At 38.1% G+C, this 21,345-nt stretch overlaps 1 protein-coding gene across 3 annotated transcripts in view; it reads left to right on the forward strand.

Annotated features, from left to right (window-relative positions):
- MCM8 (minichromosome maintenance 8 homologous recombination repair factor) overlaps positions 1-18,700 on the forward strand; it is a 37,899-nt gene extending 19,199 nt beyond the window's left edge. Inside the window, exons 11-19 of one of the 3 annotated variants that reach the window (XM_082645689.1) lie at positions 2,800-2,830; positions 3,786-3,926; positions 5,973-6,114; positions 9,913-10,108; positions 11,868-12,087; positions 12,376-12,585; positions 13,651-13,727; positions 17,659-17,848; positions 18,562-18,700. In XM_082645689.1, coding sequence (XP_082501815.1) covers positions 2,800-2,830; positions 3,786-3,926; positions 5,973-6,114; positions 9,913-10,108; positions 11,868-12,087; positions 12,376-12,585; positions 13,651-13,727; positions 17,659-17,848; positions 18,562-18,654 — 1,300 coding nt within the window. In that variant the 3' untranslated portion in view covers positions 18,655-18,700. Of the gene's footprint in view, positions 1-2,799; positions 2,831-3,785; positions 3,927-5,972; positions 6,115-9,912; positions 10,109-11,867; positions 12,088-12,375; positions 12,636-13,650; positions 13,728-17,658; positions 17,849-18,561 lie in introns of those variants that run through there. The other 2 variants (XM_082645690.1, XM_082645691.1) reach the window with 2 other exon arrangements.
- Positions 18,701-21,345: the final 2,645 nt, after the last annotated feature.

The raw sequence follows: 21,345 nt of genomic DNA on the forward strand, positions 1-21,345 counted from the left end.
GAACCCGTGTCCCCTGCATTGGCAGGCGGACTCTCAACCACTGCGCCACCAGGGAAGCCCCATAAGTAAACTTTTATTGGAACACAGCCACACTTGTCCATTTACATAGTGTCTGACTGCTTTTGAGCTACAGGGGCAGAGTTGAGTAGATGTGATAGAGAATGGCTCACAGATATTTATGTGTCTGTACCTTTACAGATAAGTTTGCTGATCTCTAGTTGAAACAATAAGGAAAATTTACTATATCACACAGTCTGGTTACTCAACGGAAGAGTCATGGGGACAGTGAATTACAGAGTCATTTCAACTACTTGTATGTAGGGGGTTGTTTGTTTACTTTTAAAGAGCAAGAAATAGATTCACATCGAAGTCACTTACTATTGATAAGTATTTCAGAATATTTTTTTATTTCCGTGTTACTGTCCTGCAGTAGAGAAGAAGCAGTGTAGAGGCGTTTTTGCTTTAGTGATGACGAGCCTCTTCTAGAAGATAAACCTGAGTTAGAATCTTGCTTCAGCCACTTCCAATATGATCTGGGGCATGTTCATTTCTCCTTCATTTTTACCTTCTTAAAGTAGAAATAACAATACCTGCCTCAGAATGTTGTTCTGAAGATTAAATGAGATTTCATGATGTACTTAACGTAATTAACACAATGTGCTGTTATTTTGAAATATTTTGACAAATTTTTGGATAATTTTGAAGAAATAGGAGAAAATGAGAGAGACCGAATAGTAGCTGTGCCAAACAGAGGTAAAGAACTGAGGTTTTGAAGTGCATTGTATTAGAAAAATTGATCTTGTCACGCTTTTCTCTTCACCTAGGCTTTGGGCTGTAGGAGAAGTTTGTCACTGTCCCTATCTAAGGGACAGCTTGTCACTGTTCCTATCTAAGTGCCTAAAACTACTCCTAACTAAGGCAGTGACACTGTCCCTAGCTAAGGACTTGTCACTGGCCCTAACTAACAGCCTAAAACGACTCTTTTTTCCTTTAATATGTTAATTAGAAAGCTGGGAAAAGTATAGAGTTCCTCAGGGGTTCTTTGTCTTTAAACCCTCAGAGATGTCCTTTGAATAGATGGCCCTCCAAACCTAGGATGAGCTAGGGTGGTGATGTGATCTGGTAATAAATGTTGGAGTGGTGAGTGGTCTGTAGCAGGTGACCAAGGAACACCCTGGTTGAGGACCAAAACACCTCTTTGATTGGTACCTCTTACCAGTTATAAATAAAAATGAACATTTGCAGTGGTCCTTCTTCTGTCATACTTAAGGAAGATAAGTTAGTATGAAAAACCTGGGTTTCCTTTCTACAGTTTGCTTTTACCTTTTAGTTCTAAGTTTGTGATTCCAACATCAAAACTTGAATTTTTCTTGGTCCTCCATTTGTGAATCTTGCAGGGGTTGGCAAACTAGGCAGGCTGCTTGTTTTGGTAAATAAAGTTTTTATTAGAGCACAGCCCCACCCATTTATTTACAAATTATTCATTGTTGGCTTTGACAAAAGTTGGGTAGTTGTGACCCAGACAGTAAAACTGAAGCTATTTACTTTCTGGCCTTTTAGGAAAAATGTTGTCAACCCTTGCTAGATTAACAAATTGAGGCCTATGAAAAGAGAATGGAGAAGACAATAGAAGGCTGTTTTAGTTTAGGTTCCTTCAGAAGCAATGATTTGCATAAATGTAGTTTCTTTGGGAGGTGATCCCCAGAAATACTGGGAGGGGAATGAGGAAGTGAGACAGAGAGGGGAGGGCAGTTAGTGTATGGTACCTTAATGGAGGCTTAATAAGGGCTTAATCCTTCTGAGGCCTCTGGGACACTTGACTGTAGAGCTAGCCTCAGCATTTTTCCATCTAAGGGCCTAGATTTGGGGCTGCTCCTGAGAATATTAGACACCCGAGCACTTCTAGCCTGCCCAGCCTGCCTGCTGATGATGCTTCTGCGGCCACAGAAAGCCCTTTGGCAGACAGGTGCAGGCGCTTGGTAAGAGGCCAGCAGTGATCATGCAGGAGCACGCTGAACAATGATTGCCAAAGGGAAGTGGCAGGACACCAACTTCTGTGTTGACATGTATTAACAGGGATAATGATTCACAGTTAACTCTGATTATATCTCTTCCTCCCTGTCCTTTTTGTTCCTGTTTATGTATTTGATAAATGGGAACTACTACTTTATATTCAACATAATACTTTATATATTCATATATGGCCTTATTTATTCTGATTCTTTGAACTGAAAAAAATGAAATTTTATCCCTTTATTATGTACTCAGTTGACCCTTTAGTCTCCTTCTTTCAGTGACTTGGCTGCACAGATCTAAAGATGTCTATTCACGTAAAATAGAATGTAATTCGGTATCCTAAAGCCTAAAAGTAGAAGACCATGATTATGATCTTTTTTTTTTTTTTGTGGCGCTCCGTGTGGCATGAGGGATCTTCGTTACATGACCAGGGGTAGAACCCTCGCCCTACATTGGAAGCGCAGAGTCTTAACCACTGGACCGCTAGGGAAGTCCCTATGATGCATTTTAAAGGCTAGTAATATAAATGCTTTACAAGTGTCCTGTCTCCCTTACACAGGCACACTTTTTAAAACATTCTTCCCTTTATAGATTAACTAAGAATTTTGATAAACTTACTGTTAGAATAAAATTTCTTGAGTTGTTTGAGGAGATGTAAATTTTTTATTTTTTACTATTTTCTTCTGATGCTAAATAAAGCAAGTTAAGCAAATTGTAAAGTAGATCTTCTAGTGTATCACTGAAATGTAAGTTAGAATTTATAAGTCATATTCTGTTTTTCAGCTCGCTTTGCCCTGTCATTTTTGGTCATGAAGTAAGTATTTTACTTCATCTTTGCTCAAAATTACATAAATTTGGCAAAAATAGTATATAGAGATTTCACAAAAAATAGTCATTTCTGTTGGCCAGTTATTCATATTTTATTTTTATTTATTTATTTAAAGCAATTAAGTTTAGTATTTTTTTTAATTAATTTTTTTTTTGGCTCCATTGGGTCTTCATTGATGTGCATGGGCTTTTCTCCAGTTGTGGTGAGCGGGGGCTACTCTTTGTTGCTGTGCGCAGGCTTCTCATTGCGGTGGCTTCTCCTGTTGCAGAGCATGGGCTCTAGGTGCGCGGACTTCAGTAGTTGTGGCACGTGGGCTCAGTAGTTGTTGCTTGCAGGCTCTGGAATGCAGGCTCAGTAGTTGTGGCGCACACACTTAGTTGCTCCTTAGCCTGTGGGATCTTCCCGGACCAGGGTTCAAACCTGTGTCCCCTGCATTGGCAGGCGGATTCTTAACCACTGCGCCACCAAGGAGGTCCCTTATATTTTAATATGAATCATTATTCTCCATAAATGGATGATATGAGAGATAAACTACAGTCCCTTGTAAGACAGAGCTGCTTACCAATTAGAGTTAATAGGAATGGTCTGTTTTTAAAGTGACTCTGGACAGTGTAAATGTTAAAGCAGAAACTAACAAAGGTTTCTCAGTTTTGTGGAACGGAGTCAATGCCTGGCAAGGTATGTCTTCACTCAGTGACTTTTAAGATACCTGATTTTATATGCTTTCTAATTTAAGCTTTTTAATCATCTACATTAAAGAAGTTTATATTTTTAGACTTACTTTTCTTAGGAAAAGAAAAAAAACAAAGTTCAATCATGCTTTAAAAAAAAGAATCCACACACAAATTTTGTAAACATCAGAGGAGCACCCCTTTTGCTAGTCATCTTTATGTTTTTCTCACTTGTTTTTGTTTTTTCTCTCTCTTCTTTCACATCTGAGCTTGTTAAAGCAGGTTTGGCGTTAGCACTCTTTGGAGGAAGCCAGAAATATGCAGATGACAAAAACAGAATTCCGATTCGAGGAGACCCACATGTCCTTATTGTTGGAGACCCAGGCTTAGGAAAGAGTCAGATGCTACAGGTAGGAAAATCAGACATTTAGTATTCGACCTTTTGCTTATAAAATGCATGAATAATTCACAAGTGAATTTTTTTAAAACATGCAGTGTTTGTGTTCCAGAGGGTATTATTTGTCACGTAGTGTGAGTGAGTTGGGGTTTGTGTGAGTAATATATAACTTGTATCTGGCCATCCTTTCAAATCGAGCCAGTCTCCTGTCACTCAGGCTGCACAAGCATGCTGCTCTGTTAAGATGTCAACTATTGTGAAATATTAACCATTTTCCTAACCCCCTTTTTTGTATCCAGCATTGCTTTGCTAGTCTTTGTTGTTGTGACCTCACCTATGAAAAGAATAGTTCAAGAAAGTAAAGCAGGGTAACCCGTTATCTCTTCATACAGCTACATAAACACTGTATTGGGCTTTAAAAATAGTCTGATAAAGGTAAGAGATCTGGCCTATCCACCTCCACTGCTTCTTTCTGAGTCTAAAACAAGGAAGCTTCTATGACCAGTCTGTTGTTGGTCCCCAAGATGATTTTGGCTGTGCCAATCAGAGCCTAGTAGTTCTCCCCTCCAGGGCTTATGCTGGCCCTAGAAGATGCAGCTGGTTGGAGTGCTTCTGGTTTCCTTGGAGTGACACCTGGTAAGCCAGCAATGCATATCACTATCACCTTTGGAGCTTTTCGAAAATACCGTGGCCTTCCCCCGTATTAAGAATTAAGAATCTCTGGGTTAGGGTCCTAGCATCTACATGTTTATAAACACAGGTGATTCTGAAGTGCATCCAGGATTGAAAACTCTTGATCTCATTGTATTATAAACCTACTGTCCTTCATGTCAGAGTCATTATTTATTACCTATGGCTGAGTGTTAAATCAGTTATCATTTTAATTCCTAATCTAATATTTATTTCATCCTGTGTTTCCCAGTTTTGTTCATTTTGGCCAGTTGGGTCAACTTTTTTTAAAATTCTGTTCTGAACCCATGCTATAAGCCTGACAACTGAGGCACAGGGTACCCAGTTATAGGTGAAACAGAGTTGATAGTAAAAATGAAAACAGTATATACTTAGGTAGAATATGCATGTAAAAGTGCATGTGGGGATCTGAATTGCATGTAAGTCTGCTAGCCCCACTAAGCCAAGGTTTTTAAAAATTAGGCTAACACTAACAGTTATGAGTTGTTTATATGTTTAAATTATGTTTTCCTTTGACCATTTAGCAAGCCATCATACTCTCAAACTAACAACTAAGGAATTACAAGTAACAAAAATAATGATAGCTACCATTTATTTAGCTAAGCACCGAAGCATCACTTGGGTTGTGTGCTACGCAAGTCCAGAGCACACTATTGACATAGATAGCAGTGTAAGCGCTGTCTCCTAAGGTTGTGGGGTGCACAGCTGTGTACAGCGGCCTTGCACGGGGCATGTACTGTATGCCAGGTACCGGGTTAAGTGCCTTGCATATACGATCTCATTTATTCCTCAAGGCAGTACTGATAAAATATAGGGAAGCTGAGGCTCTGAGAGGTTCAAGAGCAGCACACCAGTAGATGCATGGTAGAGCCAGGATTTAAACAGGTCTGCCTGACTCCAGAGATCCATGCTTTTAGCTGTTGTGTCATTTAACTACTTTTCTGTCGTGCCGTATCTTATTTACTCAGAAGGTGAGCACTGTTGAGCCATTCTATTACCTGATGTTTAAAGAAGCACTGGAGTCTCTGAAGCTAAACTTGTACTTACATTTTCGCTATTTGAACTTGAAAATGAAGCATAAAATGGAATTGTGTAGAGTATTCACATGACCACAGACTTCAGAATCAGGCTGCCTGGGTTTGATTGAGTCCTGATGTCACACCTTCATAGCTGTGTAAGTTACTCTCTTCAGACCTTAGTTTCTACATCAGTAACAGGAGTGTTACCTTCGTGTTCCTGTGGTGGTGAAGATTGTACAGTAAAGCTCTTAGAAGAATACCTGGCATACAGCTAATATTTGTGAGCAACTACTATAGCTATTATTTCTCTTTTACTTCGGTTGATTCTCTTAAACTCTTTGTTTCATTAGGCAGTGTGCAGTGTTGCTCCACGTGGCGTGTATGTTTGTGGTAATACCACAACCACCTCTGGTTTGACTGTAACTCTTTCAAAAGATAGCTCCTCTGGAGATTTTGCTTTGGAAGCTGGTGCCCTGGTACTTGGTGATCAAGGTAAGAGGCCAAAGCAAATAATAATTTGGGGGCTTTCTTTTTTTAAGCCTTTTCCTTTTCAATTAATTTCTTTACAGTCTGTTCCAAGAGTCACTTGGACAGCACCGTCCCAACCAGTGAGTTGAGAATGAGTGCCAGGAAAACTAGAGATACACATCTCATCATTTTGTTTGTTTGTTTTTTCAGGATATGATAGCTAGTTTATAAGAAATCTAGTTGGAAGGCTCAGCAGGAAGAGATCGCCAGTTGGGCTTTGCTACCTAAATTTCTCTTTGTGATGCTTTAACCCCATTGGGAAAACATATTCCTGTGCAAGTATCAGGCAGTGCCCAGGTTCCAGTCCAGCCGAGGTCATTCATTCCTTCCAGTTTGCCAGTGACATCACATTTCTAAATCCAGTACCTGTCAGCCATGTTTGACACAGCTGATCATTGCTGTCTCAATGAATACTGTATCTCCTTGGTTTCAAGGACACTGCACTCTTCTGGTTTTCCTCTTACTTTTATTCACTGTTCAGTCTCAGTCTTTACTTGTTCTTCGTCTCCCCAGCGTCTTAACTGGTTGGCTCCTCAGGATAACTTAGTTTCTGTACTATTTTCTTCTCAGTCCGTACTTACCTTCTTGATGATCTTATCTAGCTTCATGGCTCTTTACCTACATATATCCTGAAATTTTCCAAATTGATGTTTCCTCCCCCTTGAACTCCAGGCACCTATTTCCCCTTGCTTATGCAGTATCTCTACAGCTTTCTCAAACTTAGCGCGTCCAAAACCAAAATCTTGATCTTCCCCTTCAACCTAGTCTTCTTACAGTTTTTCCCATCTTAGTAAATGACACTTGCATCCTTTTATTTGCTCATATCAGAAAACGTGAAGACATTCTTGACTTTTTCTCATACCTCGCATCCAGTCTGTCAGCAAATCTTGTTGGCTCTGCCTTCCAGATATAACCAGTATCCAACCACCTTTCCACTGCTGCTACCCCAATCCAAGACACCATCATCTCTCACATGGATTATTACTGTGATCTCCTAGTTGGCATGCCTGTGACCACCGTTGCCCTTCCTATTGTTTTTAACAAGGCAGGGCAATCCCGTTAAAACTTAGATCAGATTATTCTTCTGTTCAAAACCCTCCAGTGCCTTCCCATGTCACACAGTGAAAGCCCAAGTTTGATAGTGGCCCAGGCATCCTTTGATCACCTCTTTTGCCTCGTTACCTGCTACTTTCCTCTTATTTTCTCTTCCCCAGCTACACTGGCCTCCTTGCTGTACCTTGAATACCACCAGCACTCCAGGCACATCACATTCCTGCATCACAGCCTTTGTACTTTGGAACCTTTTTACCCCAGATAGTCTGCAAGGCTTATTTCCTTTCCTCCTTCAAAGTTTTGTTCAAAAGTCCTGACCCCAGCGAGGCCTTCCCTTAATACCACATTTTACACTGTAACCACCCCCCCCCACCACCAGCAGACCCTGTTCTCCTACCCTACTCTACCTTTCTTTCCAGAGCATTTCTTACCTTCTAATATACCATATGGTCTACTTTTTTTATTGTCTGCCTCCCAACACTGAATAGAATGTAACCTTCACAAGGACAGAGAACATTGTCTTTGCAGTGTTATATCCCGCATGCCTAGAACATAGTATTGATATATAAAAAGCATTCAGTAAATATTTGATGAATGCATAAATTCAACAAACATATCTGGCTATTATATAGCTCATTAGAAGTGACAGTATTTTTGCTAGGTTACCAGGTGAAGAAAGTAATAAACAAGAAGAGGTTACTCATTGTTAAGCTGTCAGACTTTCCATTAAATAGAAGTTGAAGGTGATACAGGGTTTAGCTGTGCATATAGCTAATGTGATTTAAGATGCACAGTGTTAAAAGTCCATAGCTGGGGCTTCCCTGGTGGCGCAGTGGTTAAGAATCCACCTGCCAATGCAGGGGACACGGCTTCGAGCCCTGGTCCAGGAAGATCCCGCATGCCGCAGAGCAACTAAGCCCATGCACCACAACTACTGAGACTGCGCTCTAGAGCCTGCGAGCCACAACTACTGAAGCCTGCGCTCCTAGAGCCCGTGCTCCGCAACAAGAGAAGCCACTGCAATGAGAAGCCCGTGCACTGCAACGAAGAGTAGCCCCCGCTTGCTGCAACCAGAAAAAAGCCTGCATGCAGCAATGAAGACCCAACGCAGCCAAAAAATAATAAAATAAAGTAAATAAAGTAAAAAAAAAAAAAAATGCCAATGGCCTTCTCTTTCAAATCTATGTAGATGAGCCAAGCACTATGATGGTAAAAATATCACTGTTAAAATACAAAAGAATATTAGTCAGCAGAGACCAGATTCTAGAAACAAATAAAATCCTACTAAATAATAACTAGGATCCTACTAAAATCTTTACTGAAGACTTTCAGGGGAAAAAATGAGAAATAGAGCTGTTTTATAATATTTCCCTTCTTCAATATCTAATGAAATGACCAAAAAATTGTTTGGAAAAAAAAGCAACAAGATATACCAATATAGCCAAACAAGAAAAGAGTAAAATTTTCACAACTTAAACTTTATGCTTTAAAACCAGGGGTTGGCAAAGTTTAGTCCACAGGTCAACCTACCCTTCAGCCTATTTTAGTGTAGTCCACAAGCTATTTTAAAGGATTGTAAAGGACAAAAACCCAAGAATATGTGACAGACTATATGTGGCCCACAAAACATAAAAAATTTCATCTGCCCGTTTATAGGAAAAGTTTGCCAGTTCCTGCTTTAAACTTTGAAAAGTGGCAAAGAGGTATCCTGACTTTGTTCCTACCCTGTCCACACCTCTGAGGAACTGTACTAGTAATATTGAGAATTTCCAATAATACCATCAATTCCAGAGAGTCCTGGACTGACTGATCATAGAGTAGATATAGAGACATTTAACCATAGCAAAGCCCTCAGGACATGACCACCAAATTGCTCATGGTATGGGGAGGACGGGAGGAAAAATATTACAAGGTAATGTTAGAGGGCCTCCAGTAACCTGTGGTTTAGATGTAATACACCTGGCACATAAAATGTTTTATCTAGGATGGACCGAGGTGCGATCATACTAAGTGACATAAGTCAGACAAAGAGACTTATCGTATGATCACTTACAGGTGGAATCTAAAAACATATTCCTTACTGCCAATCCTCCCCATTCAGTGGGGTCTTCATATGATGTTTAAAGAGGTTAAGTGTACAGTTAACTCTACAGTTGCACAGTCAACACCTGGCATTGCTGAGAACCGCACTCTAGACTTCTGACTTTAGAGGCTTTGTGTTCCTTCCCAAATCATGTTGTCCACTGTTGCCAAAGGACCCAGCTCACATAGCACCTTTTTCTTGAAACCTTTCCAGATTCCCCTTCCTCTTTTAACTCCACCCCACCCCCAGAAAATTCATATGATTATGCATATATATTATAGTTGTTAAAATATACTATCTTAAATGTGTATATATCTTATCTGTTCAAATTTAAGCCTTTAAGCTTTTTGAGGGTCACTCTCATATCTTCATTTTTGTAACCCTCACAACATAGTGCCTTGCCTAAGGAAAATGCTAAATGAGTAAATATTATATAACAGTTAAATAAGATAAATATTTTATTTGCTGTAAAACAAGCACAAAGTTTGTACTGTATGACATTTTATAATTTTAACTGTTGGAAACTAATGGAAATATGCTTTATTGTGGAATAATTTCTGTCTTGTCAGGTTTGAAACTTGACGAAAGGAATATTTTTTGTCTGAATTATTTTACTGTGGTTGTAGGTATCTGTGGAATAGATGAATTTGATAAGATGGGGAATCAACATCAAGCCTTGTTAGAAGCCATGGAACAGCAATGTATCAGTCTCGCCAAGGCTGGCGTAGTTTGCAGCCTTCCTGCAAGAACTTCCATTATTGCTGCTGCTAATCCAGTAGGAGGACACTACAATAAAGCCAAAACAGTTTCTGAGAATTTAAAGTAAGCCTCTTCAAATAATTATACTTTAATATATTGAATGCCTATAGATATGAAGAAGATAACTGAGGACGTCAATGGAGAGTTCACAGAAGTTGCCAGTTTCCAATAAATGGACAAAAATGTGTTAGAACACTGCACGTTATAACAGTGAGGTGCTGGGACCTCCCTGGCAGTCCAGTGGTTAAGACTCCACGCTCCCGATGCAGGGGGCACGGGTTCGATCCCTTATCAGGGAACTAAGATCCTGCATGCCACACGGCAAGCCCAAAATAAAATAAAATAATAAAACAATGAAGTGCTATTGACATCTACCAGATTGGCAAATATTTTAAATATTAATCATTATTGGCAATGGGGTGGCAAAATGGGTTCTCACATACATAGTTTAGCATTTTGAAGGACAGCTTGACGTGTTTATCACTGTTTTAAATGTATATTCTGTTTGTTCCAGCCAATTCTTTTAGGAATTATACTCACAGAAATAGGCACAAGAATGCACAAAGATATGTTGACAGGGTGGGTCTTACGGCATTGTTTATCACTGCCAAAGATTGGAAATAACTTGAAGTGCCCCCATCGATAAGGAAGTGCTTGAACTATATAATAAGACTGTACTGTGGAAAGTAGCCATTAGGAGAACGAAGGTAGCTTTGTATGTACTGTGATAGGGGAACATGTCTGTGCTTTATGGTTAAGTGACAGGAGCACATTACACACTTATCTGTGTATGTGGATCCCACTTTTTTCCAAAACCAATGTTTATATCTGGATGTGTGTATGCTTTCTCTTCTAATTTGTTCTGTACAGGTTGGACAAAATGTATGGGGAGGGGAAAATAGACTCAAGTGATGCATAAGTGAGAAAAAGACAAAAAGATGCCTCATGTGAAAAATTGGAACTTTAAATTCTAATGGGAAACAAAAAGCTAATTTTCTAATATTTAATAATAAATACTTTTATTGTAGGAATGGTACATAGTAAAAAACACAATTGTACTTTGAGATTCTGGGTATTTCTGTATTACCACCACCAAAAAAGCCATCTGTTAGTGTTTCTTAGTCAAATGACAAAGTCCTGTATTGGAAAGATCAGAAAGATCTTATTGAACAAGGATCCAGGGAACTTGGATTCTGGTTTTTAGTGGTACCACTGGGATGTTGATCCAATTCTTTAACCTCTCTGGATTTCAGTTTGTTGGTCTCAAATAAAGGAGTTGTCTGGTTGGTAAATTTAGAAATGACTAAGTAAAACACAGCACTTTTACTATAATGGTTAATAGACATATAAATGCCCCTTTAAGAAAAAGTGGTATTTTTGCTTCTAAATGGGCATAGGTACTTTGAGAGACTCAATGTTTTGGTGAGACAGGAAATACAAAAGATTAAGAACTACTCATCCAGATAACCTTTGATGTATCATGTAGCATTCTGGCTTACAAGTTCAATGATCCTAAATCATAGGGAGTGATATAGAACATAGAGAAGAATTTAGTGGCTTTGATGGTGTGAGATAAGACTGCGTCCTCAACATACCGATATAGGTACATATAAGGCTGTGCACATGTGACCTGGTGTGTCTCTGGAGTTGGTGGGTATATTGAATCCAGAAGCTATTGCTTGTTTCTTTAACCTAAAGCTTCATTTTCTTTTTTTAAGTTCTACCTGGAACTTGGATTAGTAAGCGAGTGAGTAAACAGTTTTCTAGGTTTTCTGTTTGTTTTAATTCCAGTCACCGTTTCTTCTTTCTTTCACACTTTTAGAATGGGGAGTGCCCTACTATCCAGATTTGATTTAGTCTTTATCCTGTTAGACACCCCAGATGAGGATCATGATCATTTACTCTCCGAACATGTGATCGCAATAAGGGCTGGAAAGCAGAGAGCTGTTACCAGTGCCACGGTAGCTCGTATGAAGAGTCAAGACGCAAATACCTCTATACTTGAAGTGGTTTCTGATAAACCACTATCAGAAAGACTAAAGGTGTGTTTCGTCTCCTTAATCATTCAGTTCAGTTTTGTTTGAATGCCAGAGTTCAATGTGTTGCTTGTTGTAGAGCAGTAGTATGTAAACTTCCATAGCAAATACCTTTTATATTATAATACTAGAGTTTATATAAAGTTCAGTTGAAATAATCTAAGTCACCTACACCGAGAGCTAGAACTACAGTGTTTGGCTTATTTGGGCTATTTATCTAAACAAGTTATTTTAGCAGAATGATTTTATTTGCTACTTATCCTTGTAATCTTGGGCCTTTTTATCATGCTTTAGGTGGTTCCTGGAGAAACAATAGATCCAATTCCCCACCAGCTATTGAGAAAGTACATTGGTTATGCTCGGCAGTATGTCTCTCCAAGGCTATCCACAGAAGCTACTCAAATTCTTCAGGATTTTTACCTTGAGCTCCGGAAACAGAGCCAGCGGTTAAATAGCTCACCAATCACTACTAGGCAGCTGGAATCTTTGATTCGTCTAACAGAGGTTCCTTGAGTTTAAGTTCACATTCTTTTGGCTTAAAAAGGGAGTAGAGGGTAATAAGATTTCTCTCAATTTTCTGTGTAATGATTTGCTTTTCTTCCCACTGAGAGACATTAGAAATGGGTGGATACATTTTTTTAAAGGGTTGTTATATACTTAACAATCAAAGTTTAACCCCTTTTTTCGAAGCAGGACCAGTTACTTATGCAATGGTTTTTTTTTTCCTTTAATGACACTTAGGAGACTCTTGAAGTTTGAAGATTGCTTAGGTTAACTAAGGATTTGGGGATTCAAAAGTGAGCATATGGGAACATGGAATGTGTCAAATATCTTAGGCGTATTTGATTTTATATACGACAGGTCTGTAAGTGCCTGTTTTCCTAACGGCAGTAACATCTATTCACAATTATGGAATGCTAAGAGAACTCTGGCAGTTAAAATTAGCTGGATCAGAGTTTGAGGTTTTTTGCTCCTAGAATCTGATTAACTCATCTTTGTTGTTTTAACAAATTAGTTAGGCATGATTTCCTGAAAGTACAAGGCAAGTCTATTTCATAATCAGATCTTCTAGAATGAGCATTCAGAAAGATGTTCAAAAAATTTTTATGTGCTAAAATCTATTGTAGTAGATAACAATGATTTTAAAATGGGTGATAATTTTCATACTCAAGTTTTCAGATAATTTTTTTTTTTTTTTTTTTTTTTTTTTTTCCCGTACGCGGGCCTCTCACTGTTGTGGCCTCTCCCATTGCGGAGCACAGGCTCCGGATGCGCAGGCTCAGCGGCCATGGCTCACGGGCCCAGCCGCTCCGCGGCATATGGGATCCTCCCAGACCGGGGCACGAACCCGTATCCCCTGCATCGGCAGGCGGACTCTCAACCACTGCGCCACCAGGGAGGCCCCAGATAATTTTTTAAAATTGTGACTTTTCATACTACAGCCCCTCCTCCCAAAAAAGTTTTGTGTAAAATGAATAAATGAAATAAACTTAGACATACTATACCTGCTCAATCAATGTTAAATATATTTATCTTTTGTTATCTGAAGATGGTTGTTTTCTTTCACAGGCACGAGCAAGATTGGAATTGAGAGAGGAAGCAACCAAAGAAGATGCTGAGGACATAGTAGAAATTATGAAATATAGGTAAGATTACATTTTAAATGCTGTTTTAAGTGAAATACCGGTCATCTTTCCATCTCAAATTATATATTTAAGCAAAATTATTTTTATTTAGCCCATTCTATCACTTATTTTCCTCGGAACAAATTGTACTTTACTGGTTTAAAATATTTCTGTGTAAATAGTCTTTACATTAAAAAAAGGAGGTTTTTTTGAATGGGTAATACATTCACATAGTTCTAAAATCAATTGAAAAACATACTTTGAGAAGGCTTGCCTCCATCCTGTTTACCATCTACCCTACCTCTTTACCAGGACACCCATTACTTTCTTGTAAATAGCATATAACTTACTCTGTTCTGTACCTTTTTTTTTAATTGAGATATAATTGACATATACCATTATTAGTTTCAGGTGTACAACATAATGATTTTATATATATATGTGATATTCGTATATCAAGATGATCACCACAGTAAGTCTAGGTAACATTCATCACTGCACAGTTACAATTTATTTTCTTGTGATGACAACTTTAAAGATCTCCTCTCTGGGGACTTCCCTGGTAGTCCAGTGGTTAAGACTAAGCTGCCAATGCAGGGGGCGCAGGTTCGATCCCTGGTCAGGGAACTAAGATCCCACATGTTGTGTGGTGCGGCCAAAAAAAAAAAAAAGGATTGACAGCTTTTAATTTCTTATTGCTGACCCCAGAGTAACTAACTGCCTCATAATGAATAAAATTATTAACAATTAATGACTACGAACCCTTTCGACCAATTCCTAACATATTACCCTCTATATCTTAATATCTTACTGGTTTAGCATCACACAGCACTTGAACCATCAATTTTCTCTTTTACATGACTCAGTACTAGGGTCCGAGGGGTCTTGTAGGTGAAAATTTTACCAGGCTGGCTTCATTGTGCTGGAGACCCTCCAGTTGATCATTTATAAGCAAACAGATAGGAATTACTAGACTTTCTCATACAACATGCTGCCAGGGCTCAGTGTACCAGCATATGAAGTAAAGGAATGGCCACAAAGACCAGCTGCCTGCCTGACTTCTAGTAGGTCTAACTTCCTGGGAGATGAGACCAGTAAGAAACTGAGAGTCCTAATACAGATCCTTTTTTCACTAGGAAAGTAAGTCACTGAACCCAACCAAAATTTTAGAAATCTTGTATTCTGAAATTTTTTCCTAATTGAAAACAAGCACCAACAACAGGGACTTCTCGTTTAATGACAAGAAGCTGCCTCTTTGCTCACAATCTTGAGTATGTGTATCTTTCTCTTTCTGTGCATCCTACCCTTAAGCGCTTCACCTTTGGGAGTGGAGCCAAGATTGCCACTCCTGGTTTTCTTTTCTTTTTAATGCTCTCTCGCCCTTTCTTTGGGTTTTCTGGTGCCTGGCTCTACTGAAGAGTGTCATGTGCTTCTACTTCATAGACTGTTGGCAGTCAAGCAAATCAAGGGTCAGACTACCCCAGCCACTTTCCTTCCACCTGTAGCATTTGTTTTTTGAGGCTTTACCCTTTGTCACTTTCCCAAGGCCTCAGACCCCAAACTTTGCCTCAAGCAGCCAAGCTGGTGTTTCTCTACAATAAATCCCCAGGTCTGTGGACACCATGGGTTAGTTCTCATATCTGAGCATTGTACTTAAGCAAGGTATATTATGTTCTAATTGCCTTTTCAATAAAAATACTACAGTGCTCATTTATGAATAGTTCTGCATGTCTGAATACTCATGTCAGACAGTGTTGACATGTGCTTTTCCTTGTGGAACTTGTATTTGTTTCTACTTCTCCAAGTTGCCTTGCTGGTAAAACTGAATTAGCTTCAGGCTGTCAGTTTTCTTCAGGGCTCCTGAAAAAAGAGTTCTCATTATTAAGTGTAAATAGCACCCACATGAGATTTCCAGTTTGTTTCCCTGAATTGCTTGAGTGTTTATTAACTTTCATAAAAATTTTCAGGAAAAAAAGAGGCTAGTTTGATTCCAGATGATTGGAGTTACCTGGCATTATTTCCATGGTAGAGATCAAGACCCAGTTAAACACGTTGAGACTAGGTCGTGAATTATCTGCTTTGTGATACTTAACATGCTTTCTGTTCTCAGTGTAAACTCTGAGAGAAGGGACCTTATCTGTCGCATTTACCACTGTACTCCCAGGGCTCAGACTGATGCCTAGCACACAGTAGGCCCTCAGTAAATGTACTGAATTAATGGTAAGGTTGATCTTAGTAATCATTTTTCATTCATTAAATCTTCCGTTTGAGAGTTTCTTTTGTTTTTGTTTTGTTTTTTGGCTGCACTATGTGGCTTGAGGGATCTTAGTTCCCTGACCAGGGATGAAACATGTGCCCCCTGCAGTGGAAGCACAGAGTCTTAACCCCTAGACCACCAGGGAAGTCCCCAGTTCAGAGTTTCTGTCTCCTCAACTTTTGCATGTTTGCCCTTAACATGGTTTGGAACCTGTAAAATTACATTTTAACTGGGAAGCAGAAACCTAAATAAGAAAAATCTAAACTGTGACAATACATCACAATTATCAGAGCACATAGCTATAAAAACCACGTATTTATGGGCAACAGTTCACATAAGCTTTCTCTTAAAATTGGAAATAAACTAGGAAGCAGAAGAGAACAGAGCCACCTTTAAAGGGTAAGAGATCATTGTGAGAGTTTTTTCTATTTAAGGAAAATAACTCATATTTTACATACTTTTCTTCAAATCACAGATATGCCACTCATTAGCTGTGTAACTTTGGCAAGTCACTTAACCTTCCAAGACTTTGTTTTTTCATCTATAAAATGGGAATAAGAATAGTCCCTAAGTCATAGGGTTGCTGGAAGGACTAAATAGAATATCACATGGTAAATAAATATAATTAAGGTAAATATTAGCTATTATAATTAACATACTAGCCTAAAGCATTTGTGATAACTGTTTTATGAGAGATAAGTATATGGTAAATTATATGGTAAAGTAGTTAATCATAAATAAGATTATACTATATTTCTAGGGGAAACACACATTCATCAAATTGTTTTATCAATTACAATCTTGGATGACTCATTCCTATTTGTACAGTTTATTCTCTTTCATGTGGTCTCCTATCTATTCAGGGAACAAAATGAAGCTGTGTTTTTAGTAACCCTTTAAACTCATTCCTGTGAGCTCCTTAGAGGCAGGGATTGCACCTATTTTGTTCACCACGATAAGTCTATTGCCTTGGAAGTGACTGATATATATTTGATTAATTAATTCCTGATTAAATAACATCTTTGCCTATGAGCCTGGCTGTGAGACTACATATGTCTCATTTACAGGCAGAGAATTCAGGCAGGGAATCAGCAACAGGGCTGGCTAATTGTATGTCTAACTAGTACTTTCAGACTTCTGGCTAAAATTTACTGTCAAGTACATATTTCTTTCCTTGATGATACTGTGAAAATAGAAGGAAAGCAGCAGAGAGCTGGAGTAATAGGCATATCCTTTAATATCTATCATTACTGCAACTCAGCAGAACCTTTCTAGTTCATTTTCCAGAGTATTTTTCAACACCTTTTATTTGCCAAATGCTACACTAGGAGCTGAGACACATCTTTACCAAGTAAAGCCTAAATTTAGTATGTTTAGAATTTCTTTTTCATGAATCAAAAAGAATGTTCCAGGTATTTATATTGTAGCCTATCAACTTTGTATTTTTATGCATTTCACTTTGCAAATATAGGGAGTTTCTTAAAAGTGGTAACTGTCCAAAATATTTTTATCCCCAAACTGTTCATACATAGTGAATTACACAGTGGCCACTCAATAAATATACATGTTTAAATCTTTGTTACGTGAGCCTCAGGGCTACTTCCACATTTTTCTTATTATAACCTGGAGGCCTGGGACAAAAATTTCTCTAGCTGTGCCACATTGGGTAACTTTGTTTTTCTTCCCTCCCATAAGCATGTTAGGAACTTACTCTGATGAATTTGGGAACCTAGATTTTGAACGATCCCAGCATGGTTCTGGAATGAGCAACAGGTCAACAGCAAAAAGATTTATTTCCGCTCTCAACAACATTGCTGAAAGAACTTACAATAATTTATTTCAATTTCATCAACTTCGGCAGATTGCCAAAGAGCTAAACATTCAGGTATGATAAACCAGATAATTAGTAAATCTTTTTATAATAATTTCAGGAGGCCTTTATTAATATAGTAGAACATTTAAATATCAAAAGATTTGGATTAAAAGAACAGAATAGGTGTTTTTGGAGTACTTAAAAATACAGGCTTGTTTTCTTTAAGATATAAAATTAGCTGCTCAGAGCTTAAAAAAAACAGTTTTTATCTAAAATTCATACCTACTAAAGAGTTTTCAGCATCTTGATAGGGGAAAACATCATCATAGCAAGACTCAGTTTCTATGTTATCCTGACAATCCCTGTGGGCAAGTCATCCTTATAAATTGTTGAACCTCAGTTTTTTCATTTGTTAAATGGACATGATTCCACCTGCTCTACCTACTTAAAAGTTTTAGTGAAAATGGGTGTAATAGCACTTTAAACACGTAAAACAGTTTATATGGAAAATTGCTCACTCAATTTCAAAAGTTAGTCTAATTTTTATTTTGAAGCTAAGCTAAAACAAATATAAAAGATTCTCTGCAAACTGGAGTTATTTTTGACTAGCTAGGCATTATAGATTCCAAGGTTTATATGTTGGCAGTTTTTTCTGTAAGAAGTACAAATAATTTTATTTGCATAAGAAACTTGACAATTGTATATTACTGTTTGAGAGATTAATTCTAAAAATCATATTTTTGTATATTACTTAATGAGCTAACTCTTTTGATATTTTCTTCCAGGTAGCTGATTTCGAAAATTTTATTGGATCACTAAATGACCAAGGTTACCTCTTGAAAAAAGGCCCAAAGGTGTACCAGCTTCAAACTATGTAAGAGAGCTACCAAACCAGGCCCTCCTGGGTTTATTATGAAGAATATGCACCAAAAAAAAAAAAAATGTTATCTGAAAAATGACATCCCAAAAGTAATGTAATAGGAAAAGAGTGTTGAACTAATTTAAGAAGTGATAAAGTCATGTGTTAATTTTTTACTTCTCCAAAAGGCTAAAAATAAATTGTTTATATTTTATCTAAATGATATAATTAGAAATTATTTATAGTTTTATTTTTGACCCGTCTTTCATTCTTATAAATATTTCATAGTTTTGCATATCACATGTGCATCTGGGTAAGCATTCACAAAGTTACTTTTAAATGTTTAAATAGTTCTGCCACACAAAATTGAATCTTTTAGAAATAAATTGAAACCAACTTTCAATTCCCGAAAAATTTGGATTTTTTTTTTTTTTTTTTTTTTTTTGCGGTATTTGGGCCTCTCACTGTTGTGGCCTCTCCCGTTGCGGAGCACAGGCTCCGGACGCGCAGGCTCAGCGGCCATGGCTCACGGGCCCAGCCGCTCCGCGGCATGTGGGATCTTCCCGGACCGGGGCACGAACCCATGTCCCCTGCATCGGCAGGCGGACTCTCAACCACTGCGCCACCAGGGAAGCCCTGGAAATTTTTATATTGACTTTTTTTTTTTACTTTGGTTTATAACATTATATGAGTTTCATGTGTACAACATTATAATTAGACTTCTGTATATACTACTGCAAGCTCACCAAAAGTCTAGTTTCCATCCATATATTGACATACTAAGCTTAACATCTTAGCTGCTGAAAACAATTTTAAATAAATAGCTGTGCAAGACTAATATTTTTTCAAAGTATATTTTATTTATTTATTTTTATATATATATATATTTTTAATTGTTTTTTGGGGGCCATGCTGTGCATCATGCAGGATCTTAGTTCCCCTACCAGGGATCAAACTCATGCCCCCTGCAGTGGAAGCGTGGAGTCTTAACCACTGACCACTAGACCGCCAGGGATGTCTGTTGTGCAAGACTAATATTAAAACCTAGCATCGTCTGTTCCACTCTTCCACATGCCCTATTTTTCTGTTCAGTCTCAACTGTTCTCCCATTTACCTCCGTTTTTCTAAAGGACACGCTAATAATGCTAATTCTTTTTTTTAATTGAAGTATAGTTGTATACTTGCCTCCCCCCTTACTTCCCCTATTATTTGAAATAAAATGTATTGGTAGTAGTCAACTTGATAATTTAGTCCTTTGGAGAGAGGTTATCAAGCAGAATGTAGGAATAAACACCACACAGTGAGTGATCTTTATAGCTTCCTTTTATAAAGAAGGGAAATATGGTTTTTGCGTTGGCATGTTAAGTTGCCGTTGTTATACAGATGTTTATGAATGGGTAGAATGAACATGTATGCATATTGACTAGCCAAAGAGGTGGATGGTAGTAAATAAAGTGATTTTGATGCCCAAAACCCAATCCATCCTCTTAGTGTGCCTTCCTATAATGCAGAGGTTGGAAAGCAAAGAAACGTTTCCCAAAGTTTTTTTGTTTTTTTTTGTTTTTTTTGGCTGTGCTGCGTGGCTTGTGGGATCTTAGTTCTCCGACCAGGGATGGAACCCCAGGCCCATGGCAGTGAAAGCACAGAGTCCTAACCACTGGACCACCAGGGAATTCCCTCCCAATGTCCTTTTGCTGCTTGAATTCTGAGTGTGAATTGGAGTCCACTGATTAGATTTGGAAGGTAGAATTGGGGAGCCATCTTCCTCCTGCTTGCTGTTTTCTGCTGGCACATGTAGTTGAGGAGACATTTAATTTAATTTCTCTGCAGCAGCATTCTAGCAGTTGTTAAGAGGCAGTTGTGTGACGTTGGCGGGCCCCAATTCTCCACCTTTCTTGTTGTGGGGGTAGAAGCTCCCCTGGCAAGCCAGACCTGTAGTGTTTTTCTGGGAGTCAGCCCTGGAGACCCAGCATGCAGCCCACTCCTCCAGCCCTTCCAACAATATTACAATCATCTCTGTTTTACAATCCTTTTTAATGTGCCGAGAATGGTCTGCATTTCCCGTAACTAAATCCTCACTGATATACCTTTATCCAAAGCACTCTACCCAGCTCACCTACTATATACTTTAAAAGTTATGAGGCAATATTAATTCACAAAAACTACATACTAGTTTTATTTGAAGTTATAGAGGTCACTATCAGAAGAACTAAAAAAAGCTATACCAGGTTTGCTCTGGAGCGTGGGCCTAGGGGTGGAAAGGTAGAGTGTACATATTTATTTTCATCATCAGCTTTTCTACACAATGGAATTAGTTACCGTGTATATATATATATATATATATATATATATATATATATATATATATATATATATATATTTATATATATCTTGATAAGATAGACATAAAAATAAATGAAAAGGTTAAAAAAATTGAGTGATATTTTGACATTTAAATTGAAACTATTCTTAATACACAGACTTGCAAAGTCACTGGATAATTCATTAAGACTAGAGAACCTTAGCCTTACTTCCATATATGAATAATAATTTCAACAGACCTCTTCTAGATATATTGAAAACACTGGATAGCCTGAAAACTTCTCTTTCTCAAAGAAGGTCTATTATCTAAAGTATTGAAAATGGCTCTCCTTCTCAATCCTGAGAAGCACTGTATTCACAAGTTTGGCAGGCAAAATGTCATCCCCCC

This window comes from Mesoplodon mirus (genome assembly GCF_964341445.2).
Source record: "Mesoplodon mirus genome assembly, chromosome: 15".
Taxonomy (NCBI): domain Eukaryota; kingdom Metazoa; phylum Chordata; class Mammalia; order Artiodactyla; family Ziphiidae; genus Mesoplodon; species Mesoplodon mirus.